Source organism: Carassius auratus, chromosome 4 (genome assembly GCF_003368295.1).
Source record: "Carassius auratus strain Wakin chromosome 4, ASM336829v1, whole genome shotgun sequence".
Lineage (NCBI taxonomy): Eukaryota > Metazoa > Chordata > Actinopteri > Cypriniformes > Cyprinidae > Carassius > Carassius auratus.
This window is the reverse complement of record NC_039246.1, coordinates 22,075,359-22,098,184: the sequence shown is the minus strand read 5'-3', so window position 1 is coordinate 22,098,184 and position 22,826 is coordinate 22,075,359. Positions and strand designations below refer to the sequence as shown.

The 22,826-nt window shown below is 36.6% G+C and overlaps 1 protein-coding gene across 1 annotated transcript; it reads right to left on the bottom strand.

The window, feature by feature from the left end:
- Positions 1–372: 372 nt before the first annotated feature.
- On the bottom strand, positions 373–20,717 carry LOC113062760 (nuclear receptor-interacting protein 2-like). Its single transcript, XM_026232723.1, has 6 exons — positions 20,105–20,717; positions 10,127–10,477; positions 4,320–4,402; positions 3,656–3,783; positions 3,086–3,138; positions 373–765 (listed from the first exon to the last, which is right to left on the bottom strand). Exons 1-6 carry the CDS (start codon positions 20,255–20,257, stop codon positions 646–648), a joined length of 888 nt encoding a protein of 295 aa, XP_026088508.1. The 5' UTR covers positions 20,258–20,717; the 3' UTR covers positions 373–645.
- Positions 20,718–22,826: the final 2,109 nt, after the last annotated feature.

Here is a 22,826-nt window from a genome sequence, read left to right as displayed (position 1 = left end):
AGGGCTCAATTAACATTTGATTGGGCTGGCTGAAGTCCTTCTTATCATCTAAGGGCAGAGTTGGCTTTTTAAAGGGAAATGAGGTTCAAAAGCACAGTCTTTGTTGGTACAAGGCAGTTTTGGATGAATAAAATTGAGGTTTTGGGGAAAGAAACTTTCAGATTATTATTATTTTTTTAAATTTAAAAGAATAAAATCAGGTTTGGGGATTGTGTAGGAGACTCTCTGTTACATTAATAAGAATATAATTTACTTCGTAGTTAAAATCAAATGTTAGAGAATATTACTTCTCAATCTTCAAACAGTTCAGTTTCTTAAGGATTAGCTGTGCACCCCATTTTTCATTTCAATGAAGGCAATTTTAAAATGTCAGAACACAAACTTCCTCCTCCTCTGCTTTATTACATTTAATCAAAACTACTTCAGTACAGCAAATAGTAATATAAAATCATAGTTGGCAGATTTCTGTAATAGCACAGAAACAAACAACAAAGAATAAAGAAGGAAAGATGAGAGAGGAGAGGCCTGTCTATGTTGATCTGGCACAAGGGAACACTACAGTCCAGATGCAGGTGTCTTTCTGGCGACTTCCTCTCTGATTACATGGGTACAGTCATGGTGGCTGTTGGGCACGTAGGTCCGAGGTCACATGTTTTTGTTGTTGTCATGGTGATGGCACAGGCTGCTAGCAGGTGGATCCAGGAAGGGAAGCTCCTGCTCTGTGCTGTGGAGCCGGAGCACTCTGGAGTTCAGATCCACACAGCACTGCAAGAGAGATAAGATCACTGTATCACATCCAGTGTATTATAGGAGTTATTCTATCTATCTATCTATCTATCTATCTATCTATCTATCTATCTATCTATCTATCTATCTATCTATCTATCTATCTATCTATCTATCTATCTATCTATCTATCTGTCTGTCTGTTGCTCTATCTATCTGTCGCTCTATCTATCTGTCTGTTGCTCGATCTATCTGTCGCTCTATCTATCTATCTATCTGTCTGTCTGTCTGTTGCTCGATCTATCTGTCGCTCTATCTATCTATCTGTCTGTCTGTCTGTCTGTTGCTCGATCTATCTGTCGCTCTATCTATCTGTCTGTCTGTCTGTCGCTCTATCTATCTGTCTGTCTGTCACTCTATCTATCTATCTATCTATCTATCTATCTATCTATCTATCTATCTATCTATCTATCTATCTATCTATCTATCTATCTGTCTGTCTGTCTGTCGCTCTGTCTATCTATCTATCTATCTATCTATCTGTCTGTCACTCTATCTATCTATCTATCTATCTGTGTCTGTCTGTCTGCTCTCTGTCTATCTATCTATCTGTCTGTCTGTCTGTCTGTCGCTCTATCTGTCTGTCTGTCTGTCTGTCTGTTTGTCACCCTATCTATATATCTGTCTGTCTGTCTATCTGTTCTTCTATCATTCGTTCTATCTATTGTTTTATCATTCTATCTGTTGTCCTATCTATGGTTTGACCGTTCGATTGTTCTGTCGTTTCTTAATAATACTGTCTATTATTCAGTCTGTCATTCTGTCTAACTGTCTGTCTCAATCTGCCCTAGCAACCACTTACATCTTAACAACCAACATCTTAGTAACTGTCAATCACCCAGTTAGAACACCCATGCAATTGCCTAGCAACCCTGCAGGTCTCTGTCTCTCTCTTTGTCTGTCTGTCTGTCTGTCAGATCTGCATAAATCAGCTATAATCTTTTAAGCTTTTAAAACTATTGTAGACTTGTAAATATCAAAGTTTGTCTTGATGAACTTTCCTTTTTAACATTTTTGATAAGAATTGTGAGCAAGGTCGTTTCAAGACACCGTAACTACGGCAACACTGGAACTGAGACCAGAGGCTTTGTATATTCAATTTTAATTGATGTGATAACATTTTTCACAGTCTCTCTTCTCTGAATCTGATGATTTGGTTCAACTGATGACAGCTGAACCAAACCTGTATGTCACAGGACAGATCATAGTCTAAAGACCTGATTTCAGTCACAGCTTAGTTCTGTTAAAGTGTCATTCATTACTGTATTGTGCCTTTGTTGAGCAAAATTGTTGGTGGAAATGTTTTGGTGTTGTTTTCCCACTGAAACAAGATCTTTTCATAATTACAGGTAAACAAGAGTGGCTTACACATATTATTCTAATGTTTATTGGGTGAACATAGGCCTGTGCTAGTTTTTGTGGATCCTTCTCCTTGCATACATTAGCTTTTCTTCTGACAAATATATAATTTGCATATACTTGTACAGATACTGTCCAGAATTGTACAGAATTCCCGCAACCCCTTGCTATGCTTGTTTTATAATTTGATTTACTTCATGTTATGTCTGTAATGGCTTCAGCTTTGATTTACTGATAAAACTGATACTTTGAATGTGCTTCAAGACCCTTTTGATCAAATAAGTCATTTTGCTAATTGGTGTAAATAAATGTAAATATCTTTAAAATTGGCAAATTAAAATATGATTATAAATTAGACAATTAAACTAGGAATATAAGAATGTAATTTGCATTTATTAAGTCTAATTTATATTTATGAAGATGTGACCTGGATCAGTGGTTTTCAGACTGGGGGCAAAGGAAAAAGTTGAAAAAAAGTATTAAATATAATTTTTAAAAAAAATATTTATTATTGTCGATTATTATTCATTAGTAATGACAAAATATGTTTAAAATGTACAACATTTGACATTATTATTCTGCTTTGAAAATCATAGTTTATGCCACTCAGCCAATGAGGGGGTGAATATTCCACACATATTTATAATATTTGAATGTATATTTTATTGTAAAATCTTTGTGTTATTTTACAGTATAAAATGGTTCTTATACATGCAAATACACTCAAGGGAACCATCTTTCTTGAGATTCAGTGGCATTAAAAAGTTTAAAAACATCTTATCTAGATGACCAACACAAATTGAAGCAAATGGCTTTCAAAAATACTTTTATCTATACATTTTGAGCTCAGACTGAAAACTTTCAAAAGCCAAAGGCTAATAGATTAGAAACCATGCATTACAAGACTCTGAAAATGAGGTTAAATAAAACCAAGGCTTACTTTGAGTTCCAGCAGAGTCTGTAGACCCAGACGCACCTCAAATGTGGCGTCCTCTGTGAACAGACGAAAGATGAGACTCAGAATGTGGGAGACAGAGAGAATATGAATCCCCTTTAGGCATAGTTTTATACTTTCTCTAATTAGTAGAGCACATAAGGAGCCTTGATTAAAAAACTGCCATCATGAGTAGCTTTATAATATATCTGTATGCAATGCATGCAGGTCATGCACTCGTCTGTTATGTAATTCCTGTGTGTTGCCCACGTCACTTTGTCCAAGCATTCCCAGACTGCTGTCTAAATTGGAAAAGGCCAGTGGCTCAGTGTGAGAGTTGAATGCAAATACAAGCTGAAGAAATGCATATGAATATCCCTTTTTGCACTCTCATAAGACTTTTCTGTTTGCATTGAACTTATATTTAGACATGGTTCTGAATGTCCTATTCTCTGTTCAGTCAGATCTATGAAACATGGTGTAATCATTGTATGGTGTATGTGGTTTTGAGCAGTTTTTTTAAACACAATAGGCAGTGCATTTTCAGAAGTGACTGGAGAAACTTTGAAGTCTGACCTATGACCTGGGCTGTGCATTGCACTCTTTCTGTGCCCAGCTGCAGGTGCAGGGACTTTACTGTCTCCACTGTCGAATCACTGAGCGGCAGCTTGTCATGAGGTTTCTCTTCTAAGTTGGTTTTCAGTCTGCAGAAAATACAGGTACTTAAGATGAGCATTTATTTGAAATATAAATCTTTTGTAACATTACAATATCAATAACAATAATAAATGTTTCTTGACGACCAAATGAGCACATTAGAATGATTTCTGAAGGATCACATGACACTGAATAATGGAGTAATGGCTGCTGAAATATTTGAAATATTATAAATAAAATTCCAATATAAAACAATTATTTTAAATCGTACAAATACTGCATTTTTCAGCAAATAAATGCACCCATTGTGGGCATAAGAGACTTTTTATTTAAATAAAAAGCAAGTTTATAAAAAAAATTGCATTTTAAACATTTTAGTTATTATGGATAAAAAAAATATATTTCACTAAAACAAATTACTTAAACGGATAATGATTGGTATGTTTTCACTGCAAAAAAAAAAGTCATTACAGATTTTCGAAAAATAGGCCCATAAAATCCTAATGGACCTGTTTATCTTGTGTTTGTGTGTGTGTGTGTGTGTGTGTGTGTGTGTGTGTGTGTGTGTGTAGAATACACTTGCCCAAGTCTTCTGCAGCATGTTTTAGAGATATGGTTGTGTTGGCACCCTGTGTTTATGGATAACATCACTTCTGCATCTCCACACTGCAAAACAAACATTTGGTCTTTACTCAGATGAATTCCCTGATAAAATCTTTTTTCCCCTTATAATGCCATTACCACAACGTTCATGTGACAGGGATTTTAAATAGCAGACCACATTATCAGGCAGAGTCTAACAACAGCACAGCCTTCCAACTAGTTTCATCCAGATGCCAAGCTGAGACAATACAGTATGTTGAAGCACAGATATAAGCTTTTGGTCTTTTAAATAGACAGTGGCAGGTAGTGTTTTTGCATCGTCTGACAGTATCAGGATTGATAGTTTAATATGTTCTGAGGATAATCGTTCTGGTTAATAATGGACCGCCATTGTCAAAGGTCTGTCCTTTCACCTGAAATTCCATCAGTGCTTGCAGAATTCAGAGCTCGTCAGATTAATAATGACCTTGTTCTTTTGCAGCATTTGCTCTTTGGAAGCTCTGAATGCCTGTTCATGCTGCTTGCTTGACATTTATCTGTAAATAATTTGTTTGGTATTAACACAATCAGTGGATTGTTTTTTAACTCATTAGCCATCAGCTTGTCTTCTGATGGATCCTGTCCCATGTTTTGGGTCATACCACATTAACAGAAGTGAATGCAGTAGCTGACTCTAGCTATTAATATGTGTTATGTGTGACAATTTTCATCGTAGATCATCAAAAAGTTAGAAAAAATTGTGCCCTTGATAAATATGTCCATTAAAAAAAAATATTTGGATCTGGAATTGTAATAATAATGATAATACAATGTATTTAATAAGTTTAATACATTATTCATGGCATACGATGTATACTAACAACAAACAACAGCAACAATAATACTTAGTATAAGTATTAATATTAGTGTTAGTATATAGTTAATTAGTGTGGTGGGAGCCTGGAAGGAAGCCTCAGTATTTGGAAACTGTTGGTGGCATATGGTCTCTCAGCATGCATGAGGACTTAAAGACAATATGGCTCCACCTACACACAGCTTAAGCACTGTCAAGCTTTGCTTTTGCTCTTTGCCTGTTTTCTAACAACACATTTAGTGAGTGAGGGATGAGGTCTGCGTCAGCACTGTTCTACCGTTCAAGATTAATAAGTGGATGAGAGCTTTGTTGCAACCTCTCTGAGTTTCCTGTCACTCAAGGTGAGCTGTCACCCCCGCAACTTTCCTACCACATAAAGGGTGGGACGCACCAGAACGTCAGTCTCAGTGAGCAAACATGGGGGACCGTTAAGCCCCTCTCACACATAGTTCCGGCCCTGCTAGTATGTTCCACACACACTTGCACAGACATGCAGGTTTCCTTGCATTATTTCACACTTGTTCCTTCCTCTGCTAGGTTTTAGTGCTGTGTTGCAAGTTTTTTTTTGTTTTTGTTTTTTTGTGCGAGACACCTTGAATGAAACACGTCCACATGAACACATTGAGGTGGCAAAGCGCCAGATGATACAAACTCTCAGACAAATCTCTGTCAGGTTCATTCCAGCTACTTTCTCAGTGTCTTCTTTCCCTGCACCTTGTGGTCAGGATGTAAAAATGAAAGAAAAATGACAAATTTGCCTCACCCTGTCAGTGCAAGATGTAGATGAGTTTGTTTCTTCATGGGACCAGAATTAGAGAAACTTTGCATTGCATCAGTTGTTCAACAATAAATCATCTGCAGTGAATGGGTGCCGTCAGAATGAGGCAACACAAAAATCCACCCAACTCCAGTCCATCATTGAACATCTCGTGCAGTGAAAAGCTGCATGATTGTAACAAACAAACACATCATTAAGATGTTTTTAAGTTTGAACACCTGTTCCCCTCTAAAATAACTGCTAATATTGCTTTATCCAATGAAAAGGCCATCTTGTCTGAATCAGGAGAGAAATATGCACTGATCAAACACTGTTTACAAGCAGAAACAGTTCTAAACAAATATGTAATAATAAATATATTTTGATATAAGAGGATGGACAGAGGATGCACTTTTTCACTAGAGGAAGCGTTTTTATGGATTATGGACTGGTAATTTGGACAGAAGCTACAGTTTAAAGTTAAATGCCTGGAATTGTGCCTTATGCAGCTTTTTGCTTCACATGATGTTAAGTGATGGACTGGAGTCGTGTGATTTACTTGTGGATTATTGTGGTGTTTTGTCATCTGTTTGGACTCTAATTCTGGCGGCACCCATTTGCTGCAGATGATCGATTGGTGAACAAGTGATGTAATGATACATTTGTAATTATATCTGGTCCAATGATGCACTTTAACATCTCAGATGGCCTGAGGTTAAGTACATTAAAAAAAAGAATCTTCATTTAAATTGCAGAATAAATATGAAACTATTTAAATAAACTCCCATTGACGCTATAAAAACAGTTGAGCTCGGTGAGATATTACTTTTATGAGTTGCCTTTTGTCTTTATTTGATTGCTGCTGTTACATATCTGTATATATGTGTGCACTGGTGCATGTGTGATACATTTATAATGATGGCAGTTCTGCGTGGAGAAAAATCTTGCATGACTTGTCTGCCTCAAACTGAAACTTATCTTTCCAGAAGAGGAGGCATGAACCACTACAGTGGATTCGCTATGTAAAACGCTGCCCCACTTATCTGGCTCTTCATTATCGAAGCTTTAATTAGATGCTGATGGTTTCTTTCCGTCTTTCAGCTCACCTATGATAACACGACTGCATGTGTATTCCAGAACATTCAGTTCATTTGAAATTCAGATGGCAATTTTTCATTAATTTTCCTTAATTCTGAGTCTTATCACACAGCTTTTATTTAATTGTGCATAAATATTTGTTGTATAATATTGTTTCCGGCATTAGCTTTCCTTTGTATTTGCAGCTGTAGTTTTCCTATGCTAGTTTAATGATGATTTGATGATTTTTTTCGCTCACATAATAATTGTATAATACTATTCATTAGGGATTTTTTTTTACACTTTTTATTAATATAGGTTAATGTGAATTGAAAAATATTCTGTTATTTATTTATATAATAAAAATGTTAAAACTGTATTTGTAGAAATTAACATTAACCTAGGTTAATTTATGCTGTAATTCATGATACCAAGACATTAACTCATAACCTTTTTTTTTTTTCTTTTTTTTTTTACATCAATTAATTAAAAACTACTTTTGGGTTAAATAAACTACAGCCAGCTGGTCATAATCACAAATTAAATTCTGCTATGCATTTTGCCTCCATTATTAACTTGCTTTGAGCTGGGCAAGCTAACATTGCATCACATCAGAAAACATATTTCCTCGATTTCCTAATTTGAGGTCAGTGTTCCATTTATTTGTCTGGTTGTTCTTGAAATGTCAGCTGATATGTGGAGGCTGAGGAAATTCACACCCAACCCTGTGGTTTAATCTACTTTAATTTAGGGTCTATTTTTACCACACTCAAACTCTATATGAATGGAGAGTGATGGAGAGAGGAGATGGGTGATTTTGATGATGTTCAGTCTGCTCTAAATAAACAGACACTGCTGTAAAATGGATGCTTCTGGAAAACTTTAAATATCAGGGAAATTTAAAATGGTTATTTCCAGGCCTAAAGTAATGATTTGAATTGGTTAGTAATTTAAAATAATTTTACTTAAAAAGGTCTTTAGCTATTAAAATAAAAACAGTTGTTCAGGAACCTCAAACAAATGGAAAAATACATAAAAAATAGTAATACAATAAAATGTAGTTCAGTCATTTTGAACAGCAGCACAATTGTTTTTATCTTTGATTGTAAAATTGCATTTATTTATTTATTTAGAGCTGCAAATCAACATGTTAGAAGGATTTCTGAAGGATAATGTGACATTGAAGACTGGAGTAATGCCTGCTGTAAATTCAGTTTTGCAATCGTTCTACAATAATTTACATTAAAAAGTGATATTACTGTACATTTTACAATATATTCAAATAGTACAGTTAATTTAAATTGTAATAAATAGGTCACAATATGACTGACTTTACTGTATTTTTGGTCAAATAAACACCTCCATGAGCCTAGGAGTCTTCTTTAAAAAACATTAAAGAGCCAGTAAGATGAAAATTCTAAGCTTCCTATCACTGTTTATAAGTCCTGTACATTAGGTTTAAATCCATCCAAGGTTAAAAAACATTGTCATTTTGTCAAAATATCATTTTAAAATTACCTCAATTCTCAGAGATCCCCAAACGGTTCGTGCGAAGCTGTTCAAAAAATTCAGTTTCCTTAAACCCCACCTTTCGGTAGCATACTGTGTTCTGATTGGTCAACTGACACATCAGTTTTGATTGGTTGTTCCGCACCCAACTTCATTGTAAACAATGCGTTAGCATCTGTTTGGGGTGAATTATTTCTTATTCCTCTCATTGCGAAGCAAACAGTAAAATAAAAAACTTGAACAGTCTCGCTGCTTTTTCTTCTGTGTGGGTGTATTCAAGCTGTGCGCTTCAGTTTGAATCTGAATAGCGCGTTCAGCGCGGGGGTGTGGTCACATTAGATATAATGAAGGGAGACTTGAGACATCGCGTTGTTTTCATATGGATTACTTTATCACAGAATATCTGTTTCGGCAGCATTTGTTTAGTCTTAAAGTAGACATGTCAAGCTTTCTATAGATATCTCTCTCATGTCTCTTCGTTGAGTATTCACGGAGTTACAGTTCATTTTAATGACGTGTTTGTAAATGAAGATCAGCGCAGACAAAGGCTGCAGACAGCACACATACTGATAAGAGACGCTCGGGAGAAAACGAACACATGACTTCATAATCATACTTTGCGTTGTGATTCGGAGATGGTTGTTGGTCTAAATAAAGTTGGTAATGAACCCTCTTTTATGGCCAAATGCTTTGAAAATCCCGCTGTACTCACCGAGATTAGAAAAGCAGTCATCAGTGAAATGTTGTGAACACAACAAAAGGGATTTGTTGCACTGCTCTGTTATTGTGGTAAAAATGAATTTTAGCCATTGGTTCTTCTGATCTTCATTCTTTGGCAGTGAAAATAAAACAAACTTGCCTTTACAATTAAAAACACACTGTCTCCTCGACATGATGCTCTCACACCAACCAGAGCGTCTCTGGGGTGGGGGTCTCTGGGGTTTTGGCATTTCAGAGTTCCGTTTCTCCCAAAACGGTAGTCGGAGATTATTATGAAAAGTGCTCCTAGTGACGTACATAGAGATGGGCAAAAGATTTGAAATCTATAACGACTCGTTTCAGCGATTCAGAGTCGACTCCTTACTTTAGAAGCCAATAACTTTATAAATCGTGTACTTTTTGGTTTAATTACTTTGCACATTGTTTACACTGATGGACAGCTACATCATACACTGTAATACAGGTAATTTTTGATTTCCCATCTGTGTGGCTCTTTAAATATCTGATCAACCCGAACTTTTGAATGTTGCTTGTGTCTTGTGTTAAAGTTGCTGAAGCTTTGAAAATGACGGGTCAGATCGGTGTTATATCACCATACAATGAGTCACTTGCACCCCAGTTACATCATCTGTGTTGTAAACTTGGCATGAGGTGCTTCACTGATTTGGGCATTTTAGATGCATACTGGCTCTCTAAAACCCTCTCAAACCTGAGCGTCGAGAACAATCGGCTGTGAGGAAAATAAAACCATGAGTCATAGGGAGCCAGAGCTTGCATTTTGTCATTACGGCAAGCTGTTGTGGCTTCTATTATGGGCACAGACAGCTGAGAAAGGCTGAAAAGAGCTCAGCTCATCAGTAAGAATGCCTACCTTACACTGGACCACTAGAGCTGAGAGGATGGATGCTCTCTCATCCTCTTCAAGCACTTTCTTCGTCTTCTCTTCTATTTCATTTTTCTGCTTGGACTCGATCTTTCCACCTGCATCGCTGCTGTCTTCATCCTCGTCCTCATCAGACCTCAGGCTCTTTTCGCTCTCCTCTGGAGACTCCTTCTCCTCTGTGGAGTCATCCACCGTGCTCTCGCTCCTCTCCTCCGGCTCGCCGCCCTCTTTGCTGTCTGCCAGGGGTGAACGAACATGAGATGGGACGTCCCGGGCCTCTCCACGCAAACGTGGAATGTTGCCCTCCAGGAGACGGCGCTGAATGATGCTGTGGGGTTGCTGTATGGGGCACAGCACAGAATAGGAAATGATGTCAGTTGTTGCCATGGCTGTTCAAAATAGCATACTACCTTAATACTCCAGTTTGCATGTTTTTGACAGTATGCTGATTTTTTTGTACTCAAGGAGAACATAGATTTTCTGCTACATTTGACAAATACTGTATCCCACAATGCAATGCACTAGACTTCAAATTAAACCAAAGTAACGTCAGTCTGTTTTTAATATATATTAACTGGATTTAATGCTAAATATATTATTGTATTTATTTATTGCATTCAATCAACGTTGGTGTCAAATACTGATTAAATTGTATTTAATTTAAATAACAATTAAATAATTAAAAGATTTTTAAAGAGTGTATAAAAATATAATAAAAGATTAGCATATAAAAATATTAGTTGCAATTACAATTTTAATATTAAATTAAATGTGTAAATTAAGTAATCAATTAAAATGTAAAATATGCACAATACAAATATTAAATTTAATTTTTTATTTATTTACTTTTTCTGTCAATAAATTTACTGGAGAAAATTATTTCTAATTTATGAGAAAGCTATTTTTATCAGTAGGATACTCTCAGACATTATAAGTAAGTACAAGTGGAGCAATTTTGTGAAATATGTTTCGGCTGAGCACTTTAAAGATTCATTTGAATTGTTTTTCCCTGTTACATTACTGCAGTTTGGAGGCCTGTGGGAAATAAAACCAGTACAAGGAGGTTTTATCACTCAGTTTTTCATCATTGCAGGGTTAGACAGTAAACAAGTGAAGTAAACAGAGAGTCACTGAGTGCTGAAGTTAACTCCATTAACAACCATGACGGCGCCAGAATGACTCCCATCACTTTAATTACTGCTCAAATCTGTGTCTCTGTTTTACCAAGAACATTGTTCATTCCCAAAAGACACTGACTTACAGCGTCTTCTTCGAGCAATTGTGCAATTTTAACAAACTGCTGCAATTCGTCTCCTTTGAGAGACATATTTTATAAATACCAGTGTAACACTAAATGTCAACCACTCAAATAAAATTTCTCAATTTCTCATTTCTCAGTTGATGTGGAGAAGAAAAATTCCTTGAAAATGCCTTTATTGCATTTTTATTTTGTATTTTTTAGCCTTGTGATTTTAGTGATTCTAGTATTCTGCTATATTTCTTTTGGATAGGTTGCACAATATCGCAGGTTTATTTAAGAAACAAATCCTGCGGATTGATGTTTATGGCAGATAAGTGAATTTTAGATACAGAAGGCAATCTTCGCAGCTGTACATAGTGCAGGTGCTGTGTTACTGTCTGAGATTGCTTATCCCTATAACTTTGTTAAACTACAGCTGTCAGTTAAACAGCAGGGTCACCTGAGGAGACCAGACTGCAATTTGATCTGCGTTTAAACTTTCTCTGCCTCTCTAATAATACAATTATCAGGACCTCTTGAAAGTACAGCTCAGAGAGTCTCAAAGGGGAAGCTGAAAATACACAGAGAAATAAGAGGGGCCGTACAAGCCATAATTCATTCTAGCGCTCTCAAAAACGTACATTCTCCTTACGCATACATACATTTCTATTCTCAAACACTTAAGTGGAAAAAATGAATCCATAGATGCTTATAATAAGTGTATCTGGCAACACGGTCAAGCCTGCGCCTGTGCCCTCAGTCATGCATCTAACCTGCCTTCCGTTTCATCTCACACATACATATATTCTTCTCTTACATATACATTGCATTTTCTTCTTACACACTTTTTTAAAAAATAATACTGAATGTATACTTTGAACAGATTTGCATATCAAAATGTACAAATGTGTGTGCAAAATATATGAATATGAGAGTTAAATATATGAATGTGTGCATTAAAATGTGTGACTATGAGAGCAAAAATTGATGAATGCATGAATTAAAATATGTGACTATGAGAGCAAAAATGTATGAATGCATGAATTAAAATATGTGACTATGGGAGCAAAAGTATATGAATGCATGCATTAAAATATGTCACTATTAGAGCAAAAATGTATGAATGCATGAATTAAAATATGTGACTATGAGAGCCAAAATGTATGAATGCGTACATTAAAACGTGACTATGAAAGCAAAAATTTATGAATGCATGAATTAAAATATGTGACTGTGAGAGCAAAAGTGTATGAATGCATGCATTAAAATATGTGACTATGAGAGCAAAAATGTATGAATGCGTGCATTAAAACGTGACTATGAGAGCCAAAATTTATGAATGCATGCATTAAAGTATGGGACTATGAAAGCCAAAATTTATGAATGTATGAATCAAAATATGTGACTATGAGAGCAAAAGTGTATGAATGCATCCATTAAAATATGTGACTATGAGAGCAAACGTGTATGAATGCATGCATTAAAATATGTGACTATAAGAGCAAAAATACGTATGACCTCGATCCTAAAAAGTACACCGTTCAGGACATTGACCTGGTAGTTAACCGTAATCAGTGTGAGATCATGCATGTCTAAAAGTGAAACAATGCCATTGTTTGATCACAGCACAACACAACAGTGCATGTTGGGTATGACGCAACACATATGTTGTTTAGCCCAAAAAAACATCCGCTCTGCATCACTTTCTGAACTGTGACAACATCGACCACCTTACACAGAGTTAAGTCTAAATGAATCTCTGGCAGCCTCTCACTTTAGATCTGAACGGAGTATACAACTGAGAAAAGACTTTTCGAATGTAGTGGCCATAAGTGGACACAAAATGTTTTATATATTTAGTGTATTGATAAGAATAATGTGAAAAGCTAGTAAACACCAAAATACAACTAACTATTGCTGAAATTTGTCTTTTATTTTATTCTATTTTTTTATTTAGTTTAATTTTATTTAAAAATGTAATGTTAAAAACTAGTGGAAAAAAAAAACTGGCATCATATATGGAAAGATGCTTTATTACTTATTCTTAGACTTATTCTTCCATAGTCTACCTTGCATATTTATGTTAAGGAAGAGACTGCAAAATACTTTTCCCAATAATAATTGATTTCAAGAAGACCCAATGCTACTCAATATGATCCTCTGTGTTTGTTTGTCAGCTGCATGCCATTAGCTCATTTTCCCTTGTAACCGTCAGGTTCACTCTGCTTTAATGAACATCATTACAACACTCTTCTTGTTAATGAGGTATGTGTCCATGCATGTGTACGTGTGTAAATACACAGGCAGGATCATTCATGTTCAGTGCGGCTGGGAGGGATTTTGCAAAAGTGGAAGGTTAATAGAGAAGTGAGGATGGATGGATGATGGAGGCTCTTGAGTGCTTCTGACCTCAGGACTCTTCTGATTCAGCCTTACATCTGAGAATGAGATATTGTAAGAGGGTTGAAACAAGAGCATTATGGTAAGAGTCCACCGTTCTATATATAAAACTCATGTTCCTCTTTATCTGGGTTGATTCACAGATCAGAGTAGATTGATTTTGACAGGATTGATTATGTTCTTCTGTCTCTTTTGCCCTATTTTCTTTGAGAGCTGACTGTCACTATGGTCACTGAGTTATGTTGCCTTGATAGAGCGATGCTCTTGTCATCCTCTGATAGTTTTAGATTGGAAACGATCCGTGACGTTGTGCATCAGATTATATAAATTCATTGACACACCAGATTAAAAAAAAATAATAATAGTAATAATGAAATTCTAATCAGGACATTGAAATGGCCACCTTTCATAATAAGTCATGTAAGTGTGCTTACAAGAGCAGTTTTTGTGTGAATTTTAACTGCGTTATTCTTATATAAAGACTTCTTAATTTTAAAGTCAAATATGCAATGGACAAATTATGATCATATGCAAATCTCCCCTCTAAATCTATTCAGTCCCACTAGAAGAATTATTTAAAAATCCATTTTAACTTCTGGATGCTGCGAGGGCTTGTATGAATGATTCATGATTCATTTGTGTAGGTCTTGTGAATTAGATGTGTATTATTTCTAATTCGTCCCTGGTCTGCATGAGTAAAATCTCTGCCAGCCTGTCAGATCTGATCATTGTATGAAAGCTTGTTCGTGTAGAACAGCATGTCCAAAACCACTGTGCTGTTGAATTGTGTATAAATAGAGGTCTGTGGCTATTACGGGTGAAATGACTGGGGTTTGCAGCAGGTAATATTCATTTAGTCACCTTTGAGAGAACCATTTTATTGACAGAGTCTGTCTTTATATTTAACTGTTAAATATAAAAGAAATAAGCAATAATATGCTGCATTATATATCGACTTAAATTGATTAATACAGAGGATATATATAAAAAATTGTCCATACACTGAAAATCAGTGCGGCCCATTGACATTTATTATATGGAGAAAAACAAAGAAAGTTAAGTCACACAGTTTTGGAAAGATATGAGGGTTAGTAAATGTAAAAATAACACAAAACAGAGCAGCCTTATTTTTTTAAATACTGTTTTATTTTCTGATTTCTGGGGTGAAGTATGACCTGGGCATGATTTTGGGCTTTTGCCCGAAACGAGATTTCTCTCTTTCTCTCTCTTTGTGTGATTATCAGATAATAGCTAATTATCAGACTGCAACAGGCTCCTCTCTCTCATTCAGAGCGTCATGTGACCTGCCTAATGGCTGCTCTCCCCTCCTGATCTCCTGATCTCCTGCTCCAGACATCCTCTGACACACACAACACGCACAACCAGCTGCTCTCTCTCTCTCTCTCTCTCTCTCTCTCTCTCTCTCTCTGTCTTAACCCTTTCCCTTGCCTTCCCTTCTGTGAAGCTATGGTACAGCTGTTTACTTTCCCTCGTGACACAGGTAGTATTTTTAGCGTCTCTCCTGAAGGAACATTTTGTATCTCAGCCTTTGTCGGCCCCCAAGAGATGGAGAAGAGGGATGGAGGTGAGGAAAAAAGTCTCAGCTATCCATCAAGTAACCCTAATAATTAAGCGTTAATGTTTCTAATTAGCAAAACAGGATCAATGAGGCCTCCGAGGGGTTATAGTGTGGACACATAGCTCTCATTACTCAATTTTACACTGTTTTCTTTTTGGTATCAATAGTGAATAAGGGATCATGTTTGAAAATGTAGCAAGATTATGCTGTTGGTGTTTATTTTGCAATATGGACTGGATAGCTGTACATTATCAGGCTTCTTACCATATGAATTATAATACTTGATTGTCGAATGTTGCAGTTGACCAATCAGAATCAAGTACTCTACAGCACTGTGCAATAAAAGACACTCATTTTTTTTATTAGCAGGTGCTCTAGACATTGCAATTCATAATAGCTTGGAACAGTAGTACTGCTTTACAGCAAAATAAATCAGATTTTACCTGAGTTATGAATAATACTGTAAGTGTTGCAATAAAATTAAGTTATGAATCTGATGCAATAAAAAGACAGCAACATAATGTAGAGAAACATCTTTCTACTGAGCTGTTCTCATGGGCTGCATGCAAAAACGTAGAACAACATGTATACACTGACTTATGATGTAGTGGCTCCTTTTTATTTTCTTTTTAATGAATCAAATGTCGAATTCCCAAACTAATGACTTTTATGAGCAAGTACTTTTTAGTGAATCAAAAACATTTAGCATGACCAGTTTAGTCTAATTCGCAAACAAATAACTCTTAGGAGCTGATTGTTTTTTTCTGAATAAAAACTATTTACAGTGACCAGTTTAGTCTGGTTCCCAAAACTAATGCATCTTAGGAGCTGATTCTGATTCAGTGAATCAAAAACATTCAGAGTTACCAGTTTAGTCTGGTTCCCAAACTATTACCTCTTATGAACGGTTTATTTTAGTGAATCATCTGCATTCAACATAACCAGTATATGTAGATTCCCAAACTAGTGACTCTTAGGCCAAATCTGACTCCTGCAGATCGTTTTGGATGCAGGATTGTCATTTCAAGTGTCAAAAGGTTTTGTTTAGTTTTTTTTCTCGATGGGATTGGGGTACTGTTGCCATGGCTTGATTTCCCCCCATGGGTTAAAGGTGGGAAATGTTTTACATTTTACAGAAATTCTTGTATTGAATCATTATGAATTTTACCCATGATAAAACTGTTCTATATGTTAAGTTTTGTGAAGGACGGCTACTGGTAGGAAGATTTTTTAGCTTTGTTTATGATAAATATGCTTAACAGTTACTGTAAAATATGTAGGTATGGAAATGACATATTTCGAGTTTTGAAATTTGAGATTGCGCTACTTTGGGTGATTCGGCATTACTTTAACCACCAACCAACCAGATCCCAGCCCTCCGCCCCACCTGCACCCACTGTCCTCTTTTTGGAAAACTAAAATATGGTCACCCTAGTTTATTGAATCAATATCTGACTCACAATGTTGTTTTGTGTCATTTTGTATCATTGACATTTTTATTTTTTTTAATTCGTTTTCTGCAATTATTGTAAGAATATATATATAGATTCTGCAGAAAAAACTAGCATGTAGTAGACATGCAGGCTGTGAGTATGTGCTTTTTCATTCAGTCATTGTCTGCCTACATGATCCTTTTTTTGAATGGTGAGAAATGTGCAGCCTTGGACTAATTAAACAGCAACATAAACAGCACACAGTTCTTCAGTGCATTAGGAACCAGTGTAAGGAAGATGGGTTTCTCTCTTTTTCACTCCATCCACATCTCCTGCGCACGAGTGCCTTTCTGAGTGTGCCCTTTTCATGCTCGCTGCTTTGCTCTCTGTGTTCACGGAGAGAGAGAACAAGGGAGTAGAGAGAAAGTAGAAGGGGTTGCAAAAGGCCTAAGGGCCAAAGAGCTGGAAAACAAACGTACGGTTATGTAACAAGAACAATTTCACGTGACACTCGTGAGTTAATGAGAGCAGCAAACCAGGGGGACTTGAGAACACATCTACTATCATTGCTCTCACATATTCATACACTTCATAATTTCATTAGTACTTTTATAGGATATGACTCTTTAAAAACAGGTCTGTGTCAGCCAAGCAACTGCCATTGAGATAAATGGGTATGAAATGGCATCCTACAGGTATACAGGCCTCATTGATTTAGACTCGTTTTTTTGTTATAGAAATATTATTGACATGCTGTGGAAATCTTTTCATATGCAGTACATACAATTATACAAATTGAATTGGACTTTCTCCAAACGTCTCTGTTTTTTGCACCATGTGCTCTATAATGACTAAAAACATGCAGGACATAATCTTCCTTTTGCCCTTAAGAGGTACACAGCCCACTGTAGAGTGCAACAAGACAGTACCATCTGTCTAAGTAGGCATTTGTAGGCCCCTCTCGCCACGGCAGGACAAGCGTGACATATCTGTGCCATCGGAGGGTGTCATGATCGAATCTAGTGAATAATTGCTTATGACAGCTTCACAAAGCCGGCAGGAGACAGTGAAAGAGTATTGTTTCATTGTTGTTGCTGCTGTTTTTTGCGAAACCAGAAGGGGATTTAAAAACAGCCGCATGAACAGTAACACAAAACAGAGTATGATATTATTCCTTGAGAAACATTGAGCATTTCAATAGGTTTGATAAGACAAGCCATTCCACTGCCTGTGACAGCCGGTTATCTTTAGCTCACACTTTCTAGAGGCTCTGACATCGTAAGCTGTGCACACAAGCTTCAGCTCTTTCCCGCTGTGCACGGAGATCATTTAAATGCATCCTCTAATCATAGGCACACACATATAAACACACGCGTGCGCACTGAGTTTGTGAAGGTTTCTTGGAGTGCACCCTGGGATTTTGGGTATGTGCCATCTAATCAGAGTAGTAGCTAAAGACGACAGCGGGACAGTTATTGTACAGGGGAGACAGAACCAGTACAAGTCAATGACTGTTAATGAGGGAGAGGATATCAGTAACTGAACTTAACATTTGCTCTTGGTTCATTATTGGCACATTGTTATGCTGTAAAAAATTGACTTGCCTACATTGTGGGGATTTGTGGTGCCGGTGAGACTTAATAAAGGGACTAACATAGAAAAGGGTATATTTAAGTATTAGGATTAGGGGTAAGATATTATAATTATCTTGCCATGAGGTAAACCATTATATGTGTCCACCCATATTTCTCTCTAAGCTTCTGATGTTGATGACTTAAAGTATGTGGGGAAAAGCTAAAGAGTTTAAGCTGTGAGAAACCTTCTGTGGAAATGCACAGCTCTTATTAATTCAAGACAGGATTAATTTGGGCACCGTTACAGAGAATTCAACTCCATAGCCGTGCAGAAGCTCATAGAGGAAAATATATTATTAGTTTTCATTCTTGGTTATGTAACCTCAACAAAACATTTATTTATTTTTTTTTGTAGAAGAAAATACAAAAGTCAATAATAAATATCTAGATAACATTATTTATTATTAATTATAACAATTAGTTCTAGCCCTCAATATCAATCAGTAATATGCACTGGGCATTGTCAGTGACTTTTTCTGCAGGGTAAATTGTTACACCAGTAGCTGGCGATAAGTGACTTCTTAATGAATCCTTACTTGAGTCCAAATATGTATACTATAGAGTAGTCAAAAACAGTACGTGAAAATAATTTGAGCGAATGTGTAGCCTAGTATTCACTGAACAGCTGGCGAAATGTACCCAGATGACCTACTGCTTCTAGTGAGATACTGAAGTGCATACTTCCTAGAACATACTTTTTCTCATGTTGTAAAGAAAGTTCTTATACAAATGTAGGACTTCAGAAAGTATGAGATTTCTAGAACAGTGGTTGACTCGGTCAACTGATTTGTTTACACTGATTCGTTTAGGAAAAATCAAGCAATGTCCTTTTGAGTGAGTCATTGAATTATTCACCCAGCTGATTGGTTCGTTTAAACAGTCAACTTTGTTTGGCAAAATTTGAATCGACAGAGCAAAAATACAGAAGTGGCTGTATTATGTAAATGTAAATGACTCAATATTAACTTTTTGTTTAATGAACTGTACATAAAAGTAATGCCTAACTTACAGCTATGTTGTTGGTCTAACTAAAGATAAGCACAGTTGTGATTCCTAGCAACCTCGTGCCAATTTCAGAATCACATTCAGTACAGCACATCTGTAACATTACTAATATATATATTGTAACCAATGCAATATTTCATCATTTTTTTTAGAATAAACATATACATAATAAAATGTTTCTTCTTAGGTGACCAAGGTCTAGGTCAGCCTAGAAACAGTTTACACTCAAAATTGTGTTATGCAACCTTTCATCATCCTCATAAATGACTAATTAATCACTTAATTTCATGAACAAACAATATAAAAAGTTTTTTTTGAAAGAGGTAGAATTATGGTGTAGTAATAATTATAATAATTAGCTTGATTCAACTACAGAATAAGTCAAATGGGTCCTCATCATGATAAAAACCATGACGTGTGTGTGAAAGTGTGTGACTCTCATCTAGCAGCATGGAAGGGAAGCTGAATACCGAATCTACTGATGTGTCAGAAACATTCACTGTCGTGCCTGGAGCGCTAAATAATTCATCATGTCAGCATTTTGTGATGGGATGCAGAAACATTTGAGACTGCTTACTGGTTTGCATATATGTAAAACTGCAAGAATGCATCCTTTCGCATATTCACAGTAAATTCGCCTCAGAAATTGTATGCGTAAACAAAAGAGCCACTCACCAGGTCTTTGGAAGTTCCCAACCTCTTCAGCCCATCCAGAGGCAGAAGATCCGCGGAGTCCTTGTGCATGAACTGGGTGGCCTGTTTCAGTCTCCTCTGCTGGTGCATGATGGCTTTGTCCCTCATCTCTAACTCCTTCTTGCCCTCACTCATGGTTTTCTTGGCTAAAATGCAAAAATAAACAGAGCTACCCGCTTAAACAGGCTCTACTGAAGCTTATTGTGGCACTACACTGACGGGTGACAGCCAGTAAGACTGTGACCCTGATACACAGCAAGAAAACCTCGTACACACGCCCCCTAAAGCACACACTCATGAACACATGCAGACGTTCAGTTAAGAGATCAAAAATGGCCAATTTCCCTCTGGATAGCAACTTCTAACCAACCAACCAAGTTGGAATTACTCCGCTTAAGTCCCTTATAGTAGCTTGTAATCTCTCCTGTAGCAGGTGATCCTGATAATCTTCTCCTGTCATGTGATTGACAGCTGTCAGTCCAGTGCAGTGATTGGCATGGCTGTCATGGTGAAGAGAATGTGATTGTTGAGAGCTTTGGTCCGTTTCCGTCCCGGAGATGTTCACTCTGTCCTTGCAGTGCTGCAGAGGCGAACTGTCCTCCTGTTTTCCTCTCGTTCTCTATCTCTCCTCCCCTCCTCTCTCTGTCTCCACCTCCCCCTTTCTTTCTCCACCTACCTCTCTTTCACACTCTCTCATGCTTTCTTCCATGTGTCTCTCTTCATCTTTCTGTCTCTATATCATATAGATTCTTTCAGTAGGTAACATTATTAGCTTGGAATGATGAAGCCTGCTTTGAAATACTGTGTTTAGCCTTCAACTTCGGTCTTCTCATTCTAACTCACACATGTGGCTCAGATGTAATAGAATTTCTTCTGCTTGTGCAAAAATAGATTCATATATAGTCTTTCAAAATAGGCTGCATTGATTTGATTGACACAGTAACAAAGATATATTGTGTTATGTTCCGAAAAATAACTTTTCTGTTTTAATGCAATTTAAGATGTAATTTATTTTTGTGATGGTAAAGCTGAGTTTTCAGTAGTAACAGGGTGATGGTAAACATGAAATTGTCCAGCCGTGACTTCCTGTTCCACAGAATTATAAATATGAGGAACACAAAAGCCAAATTCCCTTTATCATCCATCATAAGGAGTAAAAATTTATATGTTGAGCATCACTAAATAGAGAGTGGCTGTAAGAAAAGAGTTAAATCATTGAGAATCCTCATTTCCACCATCAGGACAAAAATTCCTCTCCAAGGATCACAGTTGGAGAATTGCAGAGATTAGCTGAATCTTTGGAGCCGAAAGCCTAAAAACCTACTGTATATCAAACAGCCCCTATCAGCACATGTTGTTCAAATGGGTTTCAAGAAAAAAAAAAACTCCTCGCTCATCCAAAAACAAACTCCACAATATTCAGTTGTCATACACGACTGGAACTTCCAATTACACTGGCTTCTATGGTCAGATGAAACATAATAAAAGAGCTTTTTAGAAGCAAACCCACCAGATGGATTTGGTGCAATCCGGGATATAAAGTACCCCAGGTCCATGTTTAAATATACTGCTGGTTCTATAATGTTATGGGCCTATTTTTGTGCATGAGGTCCTAGACGTCTTGTTCAGATGCATGGCATCATGGATTCAATCAAATACCAACTGAATAACAAATCTAAACCTGACAGACTCTATAAGAAATAATGGAGCATGTTTGGATCCTCCATCAAGACACTGATCCAAAACAAGCATCAATATCAACACAATATAATGTGTCACTGAGCACGGAATGAAGTTTCTGCCATGGCTGTCTCAGTTCCCTTACCTTAAACCCTGTAGAAGATGAGAAGAGAAGCAGCACCAACATTGAGCTGGTATTCTGAAGGATCTAGAGGGATTCTGGATGAAGGAATGGACTCTGTTATCTTGAGAAAAAGACGTTGCAATAATTGGGTGCCAATATTGGGAGACGAACGTGACCTAGAGAAAAACAGTTATTTCATAATGTGAGTTTCCCCCACTTTCCATTGTTTTACTTCAAATGAAAGTTTTGATTTTTGTAATTTATTTGAATTAAAGTTCAAAAGGATAAACAATGCAAGGTTATTTTCACAGCCACCTATGCTTATATTTACCAAGGGTGCCAATATTAGTGGGCGGCACTGTATATATGTATATATATATGTGTGTGTGTGTGTGTGTGGTGATTTCTGGTCTTTTTATTTCTTTTCTTTTCTTTTCTTTTTATTAATTGGTGTTGTATGTGTATCAAAACAGCTATATGAAGCTACTTTGAGAGTTGTGAGGTCCATCATTATACAGAGCAGATGTGACTTGTCAAATCGAACAAGCTGTCTCTGCTACATTTCTTCCAGCTTGAGACCTGTGATCCATCAGAGAGTCAGCGCTCTACAGCAGTGACATATTAAAGACCGATTTTTTTGGGCTCTGATTTGCTAGAGATGTTATCAGTGGACCACATTGTGTACAAGAGAAAATCAGTAAAAGACACACTCCCCTCACTCAACCCCCAATTCCCAACCAGTACAAATCACGCTGCTGGCTATTTGAAAACAGGTCACTGTAACACAGAAGAATATCTGCTCTTTGCAGCCTGTTCTTTATCATGGGTACTCAATATATATTGTGAATGTTTTTGATTTATTTTTATTGGTATTGATGGTTTTGATACGTAAATACTCTT